Source organism: Hyposmocoma kahamanoa, unplaced genomic scaffold (assembly GCF_003589595.1).
Source record: "Hyposmocoma kahamanoa isolate Upper Pololo Valley unplaced genomic scaffold, ASM358959v1 88, whole genome shotgun sequence".
Taxonomy (NCBI): Eukaryota; Metazoa; Arthropoda; class Insecta; order Lepidoptera; family Cosmopterigidae; genus Hyposmocoma; species Hyposmocoma kahamanoa.
In genome coordinates, this window is record NW_020654466.1 from 1,054,379 (window position 1) to 1,061,743 (window position 7,365).

General features: G+C 37.6%; 1 protein-coding gene across 1 annotated transcript in view; it reads left to right on the forward strand.

Annotated features, from left to right (window-relative positions):
* LOC113236043 (multiple inositol polyphosphate phosphatase 1-like) overlaps window positions 1–5,955 on the forward strand; it is an 11,716-nt gene extending 5,761 nt beyond the window's left edge. The window contains exons 6-7 of the mRNA XM_026472032.1: window positions 2,014–2,258; window positions 5,473–5,955. Coding sequence (XP_026327817.1) covers window positions 2,014–2,258; window positions 5,473–5,740 — 513 coding nt within the window. The 3' untranslated portion in view covers window positions 5,741–5,955. The remainder of the gene's footprint in view (window positions 1–2,013; window positions 2,259–5,472) is intronic.
* The last annotated feature ends 1,410 nt before the right edge of the window (window positions 5,956–7,365 follow it).

The window sequence follows — 7,365 nt, forward strand, 5'->3', positions numbered from 1 at the left end:
ACACACACACACACACACACACACACACACACACACACACACACACACACACACACACACACACACACACACACAGAGAGAGAGAGAGAGAGAGAGAGAGAGAGAGAGAGAGAGAGGAAGGGAGAGAGAGAATTTTTTAAACAAAATATCTTTGAATATAAGGTCACTATACTGCAGAAGACGAGACAAACCTTTTTGCCTCACTCTTTGCAAAGAGTTCGCGTCTGGATCTCATCTTACCTCAGGCTGGCTGCACTATGGCGCCAATTTGCTTACGCCAAAAAGAGCTACTTACAACATTGCGGAATCTAGACGAGAATAAAGCTAGCAGGCCAGTTGGAAATCCAGCACTAGTCCCACGTAACTGTGCGCCTGAGTTGTCTCCTGTTTTCACACTCCTACGCCTGTACTGCCTCTCACGTGAGACTGGTGTCGTTTCCAGGTCGTGGAAGCTTGCAACGTGCTACCTGTTCCGAAAAAGGGAAGCAGAGCTGCTCTGTCAACTATAGACCTATCTTAAACACTTCCATACTCTGCAAGACTATGGAACATGTACTTAACAACCGTCTCCTGTTGTGCCTCGAAGACAACGACCTCCTCAGATCGCCAGGACGGATTCCGACGAGGGCGATCAATGGAGATCTTGTGTATGCTTGTCACATATGGAGCGAGGCTATAGAAAAACAAGGTGAAGCACTTGCAGTGCAAGCCTTTTAAGTAAGCTTCTTTTCCTCAATCTTCTTTTTTTAAGTGAGATGTAGGTCAAATGCGAACTTACATTTTACAAAAAAAAAGTTTTATCTTAGAAAAGCCATTATCTGGCGTCGCCTTTTTCACATACACAAGTAATTTAATTGCTTTGTAAGTAACATTGTTTAATTTCCTATTATTTAATAAGTCACATTAATTAGATTTTACGTATTTTCTCGTCGTGTACATACTTCCTAGAATTGGTTACCTACGAATCAGGCTTTGCCTAGTGTAGGAGCCAGTGTATCCGGTTTAGAAAAAGTTTAAAAGTACATGTCTAAACATACGTATTCCATAATGTGTAATAATATAATATATTCTCACTTCTATGACCGTTATCTGTAATTGAACTGTATTTGTTTTTATTACTTACTTACTTACAAATTAAATTACATTTCGTCTCTATACATATATATCTGGATATATACTCAGTGTGTTACAAACGAATTTATAAATTATCGCTTGTTAATATGGGTAGATGGAGCTAATTCTAAAAAGAAGCGCCAATATTTGGAATAAGCGCCATCTAGTTGACTTGTTGGTTACCACTAGAAATTAGAGTAGCTTTTATAAATTGCAGCTTGTCAATGTAAAATAAATTAGCTACAAATATGGTTACGTGGTGTGGTACTAGGTACCCGACTGTGGTACTAAGTACCCGACTACTCTGTCTTGCATTGCGATTAGCAACACTGTTAATAAATTGGTCCATGGTTCAACTAAAAGACCTGCAATGAATTCTACGTTACGATCTTATTGATCCAGATATTGAATAATAATAACGCAACACATAATAAAGCAACACACTCACTAGAAAAGCCTGGGTCGCGGGTGCCGCGGACACACCCATAGACAACCACAAATTACACCCAAACTCACGAGAGAAATCAATGTAGGCCGTACAATTATTTCTCCCGGCCTGGGAATCGAACCCAGGACCTCTGTGTGGCAGTTCGGCATGGTAACCGTTCGACCACAAAGGCAGTTCAGAATAACAATAACTGTGCCTACAATTACATGATTACCCTGAACTCCAACAAGAGATAGACGTAGAACTAATTACAAATAATAAAAGAGCACAAAGCGTATATTGTGTATAGCTAAGGAAACCGTGATCCACTCAGTTTGTTGTAGTCTCACTTAAAGTGGTACGACGCTTCCGTGTCACGGAACATAGTAGAACTTCAGGGTAACTTCTGTTGTGAGGACGTCATCACAGTCAGCTTCATTTATTCTGAACTGAACTCTATTTATTCTCTTTAGGTGAATGTACGCCTCGGTAATCTGCCAATGAAAGATCTCTACGACACTTTCCAAGCAGCAACCAATGGATCCTCTAGAAAGATTACTTCATACTTCACCCACGACACAATGTTGGATATGGTCTATTGTGCTTTGGGACTATATAAAGATGAAACGTCTCTTTTAGGAAACAATGTTAAGCATGATAGGTTGTGGAGGACTACTAATACGGCCTTCTCTTCGAATTTGATGTTTGTGTTGAATCGGTAAGTTGTTTTTATTATTGGCATTCGTTTAAAATTGTTCCCTTCACAGTTCTTTTCCAAGAGGTTGAACGGTAACTGTAAGAAAAACGTTTCATTTCTTAAAAGGGTGATCTAAGACTCTTGAAGAATTTTCACAACATTTTGTTCATGACATGTCAGCTTTTATTCGGACATGTAAAGAACAAGTTTAAACAAAAATTTATAAACGTACATTTAGATAACTGTACTTAAGTTTATTGAAGGTTTATTGAAAGGATGTTTCACCACAATGATATATTTTTTTATTCAATTATGATTGCTAGACGCTATGCCAACTAAACCACGGAACGAACCAGCAATTTTTTCACGATCTTTGTTTTGGATTTTTAAGGACTTTTTGCCGTACCGCCATAAGTAAATTGAGACATTAGTTGACAAGCCAAGTGCCTGTAATTTCACCAGCAGGAGTTGCCTCATTCGTTGATATGATACGTCGAAACGTTGGTCCCATTATACCTCCAAAACACTGCTGCGCTTATTATAATTAATTTAAGAAGTCAAAAATATCAGGATGTCGTTTCCTTTACATTATTCACATAATTTGGAGTTACAAATCTCGGACCGTCGGGTTACAAAATCCTTTCTTTCTACAAAGTGATATCCAAACAATTTTGGAACCGATTGGGAACCCCCAAGGGCAAGCAACTAATTTGCTCAACAAGTCGCGAAATCGTAAGAACTCATCAACAACAATTGATGTAATCAACTGTCAAGTCGCGTCCATCAGTCCTTTAGTTTGTCAGTTTTAGATTGGTGGTAACGTGTCATGATATCTTTCAAGAGTCCGCGAGACACGTGTTGTTAACATCATTGCGTGTTGTTAACATTGATGTTATCTCAAAACATTGAGTTATACGGTTTATTATTTTATATCGTGACAATCACGTTTGAAGTGGTGACACCGAATTGACAGCATATTCAATTTGGTTCCTGGATGATCATTGGTACAGCGTCAAGTCTGACATTTAGAAGATTTAAATTCAACGATAAAACCTTAAAGCCGCTTGCGATAAAAACGGTGCGAAGTCCAATGTTAAATTTGATGTGCTGTTGACTATGACCATGGTTTATACGGCAAAATATCAGACGGTGCAGCTGGTGGAAAGTCTTTCATATAGATCCTTAACATCCAAAAATACATTGCTAAGTATAAGCATACGGTCTTTAGCATTGACTTACAAATAAATAAACGACTGGTCTAATACAAAAACCTCGAGAAAAATGTCCCAAGTCAACTTATTTAAACGTAGTGACATGTGAAGGAATATGAAAAAGCTAAAACGTTGAATTTAAATTGTTATGTCATCGCAGTACTGTCTAATTTTGCTTGCTTCGCTGTCAGTCGAACAAACGAAGACTAAAGCGTGAATGACGCTCTGTATACGATTTTAACGCCCTATAAGTTCGGACACTTTTTAGCGCGGACCCGACGTCCATATAATTGTAAGTCAATGGTCTTTAGACACTATACAACCTCAAAGGCTTTGGTTGATTCTGCATAACAGTGAAAGTGTTCAGTAATCACTTTGGAAAAAATAGTATGTAGTAAAATTGAGAATATGTACTGATCAGGTACTGTACGGTGTGAAAACACGATTCGTAAATTTCACGATGGATAAAAAAAACACAAACTCGAAAACCTCGAAATTTCACAAGAAAGCCGCTGTATTCAATAGATACATAATTGTATCAATTTTTTTTTATATCAACTGAACTTAAATTGAACTCGCATAAGTACTATATGATATACATTTTTCAAATGGCTTTAATGTCCTTTGTAAAACAATAAATTCTGATATAAAGCCAGTGTCCCTGCTACTCGACCCAAGGAAAATGAACCGTATTAGTGCGGGAAAAAAATTGAATTCGAACTGAGGTAATATCAACAACAACAAAGTCTGCTGTGTCTTTGATTGCGTTGACTCTCTTTGTTTTTCAATTCGGGACACAATTTTTTAGTCTGTCGTCACAGCGAACCCTATTCCTAAAGAAAATATTATACAGATGCAACAGAGATGGACTCAGAATCCTTAGAAAATGAGTCATACAGAGTTAGAAATGAGACAGTGGGACGTATTGGCGTATAATGGGTTAATGACGACGATGAAATACGGATGCCTAGTTACCAAATAATGAGCTGAAAAGTCAGGGACAGTTATGTCTCCGTTACCCTTAAAGCCTAAAATTTAAAATGCCAGTCTGTGTTTGAGCTCACTTTATATTATTTTCTGTAAATTAATACGCGTTTCGACCAGTCAAAGATAACACAAATTGACCTTCGCGCCAGCTCACAACGAGATCTCTTACTTAATAGTATAGATAACGCCAGTCTTAGGTGAATCAACAAGTGTTTTGTCATCTAACATTGAATAAATTATCACCCGGATATTTTACATTGAGCCTAACTCGTTTGATTTCGACTCTCGGCATGATGCATCTGCCGAGAATACAAACATTGAAGTTTAAAATGGATATTAACAATAACATTTCAGGGTTCATAAATAGCTGGCAATATCTTTCAATTGTTTTAACTCGTGATGTATAGTATGTATTTATCGCTCAAATTTCGACCAGACGGATCAGTCCGCATACTTTCACTTGGCTTAAATCGGGTATTCACTAGCGAGCTGTAACAGTAACCGTTGCATGTTGTTACTAAAAATCATAGGGTGTGCGTGGTTCGCGAGCGGTTTGCAGTAAGCCGACGATAACCAGGTACTCATTCTAGTGAATGAAGACTGTTTTACGCGTACACACTAAAACCTCCATACTGTATCAGTGACGTTATAATGACAGCTCGCTAGTGAGTACCCGGCTTTACACTTTTCCATATATATGTATTAGCAGTAGTAGAGATCCTCGTGAAAGAATTTGTCCAGGGAAGTACTGCCATCTTACCTATTCTGCCGCCAAGCAGTAATGTTAGCATTACTGGGTTCCGGTTTAAAAGGGTAAGGAAGCTGGTAAAATTACAGGCACATAGGACGTGTCAACTTATGTCTCAAGGTGACAGGCGCCGTGGCAGTGCCTCTCAGATCTTTGCGATTTAAAGCTCTGAGTGGTACAGCAACTGTTAAAGACAGGCGTGTAACTTACCATCGAGTGCACGACTTGTTCGTTCCGTCACTTGATATTACAAAAAAACACAGACATGAGGGTTTGAAATATTTTCCAGGTGCGAACAATCTGGATCCCGAGACTATAGTGTTCAAGTCTTCATTAACGAAAAAGTGTCAGATATCTGTCCGTTGTCTGGTTGCACCTGGGCAGAGTTTCAGAAGAAATTCCAGGATTTTACTAACGCTGACTTGGACTTCTGCAGCTTAGATTATCCAGAACCGCTTGGAGATATTCATCCATTTATGGATGGTAGAAGTTCAGCTATAGCAATCAAAGGAACTCTGTTTTTGTTGTTATTGCAGTTTGCTTTATTTTTACGATGATGATATTTGACTTTTTCAGATGTGGCTTCACAGTCACGGAAAATTGTACCCTTGATATAACAAAGCCACCATGTATCGTCAAAAGTACCTTTTTCACCTGACAGTCATAAAAATAATACGAATAATACGAAGTACATGAATCAAACAATTTTTAAACCTCTCTCCGGAAAAATTGTCATTTTGCAGACGTGGTTTTATTATACAAAGGGTGCGATATAGAATAGAATAGAATGTTTATTTGCCAGAATACAGTAATTACAAAGGTCTTAAGTAAAATTAGGTACATTGTATTCAACCTGCAAGCAGATGTGCAAATATTAATGGGATTCAATGTTTAGTCTCTATAGTTTCTAATTAATGTAATGAATTTGTAAATTCTAGGTATTCTTTATTACTATAGAAGCAATGTGTCAAAAGCCATTTTGTCAATTTTAATTTAAAAGTATGTCCTTGTAACAATTTAATTTCGTTTGGTAATTTATTGTAAATAATTATACACATGTTGAAGCAGTTATTTTTATAAATTACTTTATGGCAACGAGGTTGGTATAAGAGATTCATAATTTTTGCTCTAGTTTGCCTTTGAATGACTTCACCGCATGTTTTAAAATATTGAGGATGAGAGTTGACAAATACGCAGATATCCCTAATGTACATGCATGGCAAAGCAATTCAGCCTTTTGAACAGCGGTTTGCAATTGTCATCGAACCACGCACCGCAAATTGCTCGAATACACTTCTTCTGGACTTTAAACGCTCTTTCTAAGGTTAGTGAGTTACCCCTTAGTACAAGACCGTAGCTGAGCACGGACGAAACGTAGCCGTAATAGGCCGTCAACGCAGCTTCTCGCGCGACAGTTTGCCCTAGTCTTCGTAAAGCGTAAACAAATCTGTTTAGGTTCATGCACATTTGTTCGATGTGTTCTTTCCAGTTAAGGTTCTTGTCGATTCTTCACCCAAGAAAGTTAAATGTGTCTACTTCATGTACAGTATCAGAGTTGTAATTAATTTTAACCGGTATGGGATTTGAGTTGTAAGATCTAAATATCATAACTTTGGTTTTACTTATATTAATATTCAAATCATTGATGTCCATCCAACTTATTACGTCTGTCAGTGCTTTTTTTACGTCAGTGTTAAAAGTCGCTTTGTTTTGGCATTTTACGTATTATAAGAGTTGTATCGTCAGCAAATTGTACACAATTATGATCAATAGCATGTGGGAGATCGTTAATGTAGAGTAGGAACAGTAACGGACCCAAGACGCTACCTTACGGTATTCCAGCATTAGTCGTCTTAAGGTGTGATCTAAAAATTTGTTTTTCTAATCTATTATTGTGTTTGTTTTTGTTAACCTACTTATTTCAGTATACTGTGTCCGATTTTTTAAGTAGCTCGCTATCCAATTTGGGGCTGTTCCTCTAATACCGTATGCTTCAAGCTTGTGTTGAGTGATTTACAAAGTCGAAGGCTTTAGTCATATCTAGAAAGACTGACATTACAGGAGTAGAGACGTTTATACTTTCCGTTACAATGCGCAAAAACTCAAAACATGCAAAAGTTGTAGATCTACCTTTTCTAAATCCGATATAATAATGTTACATGACATTTTTGTTGTAATAAAG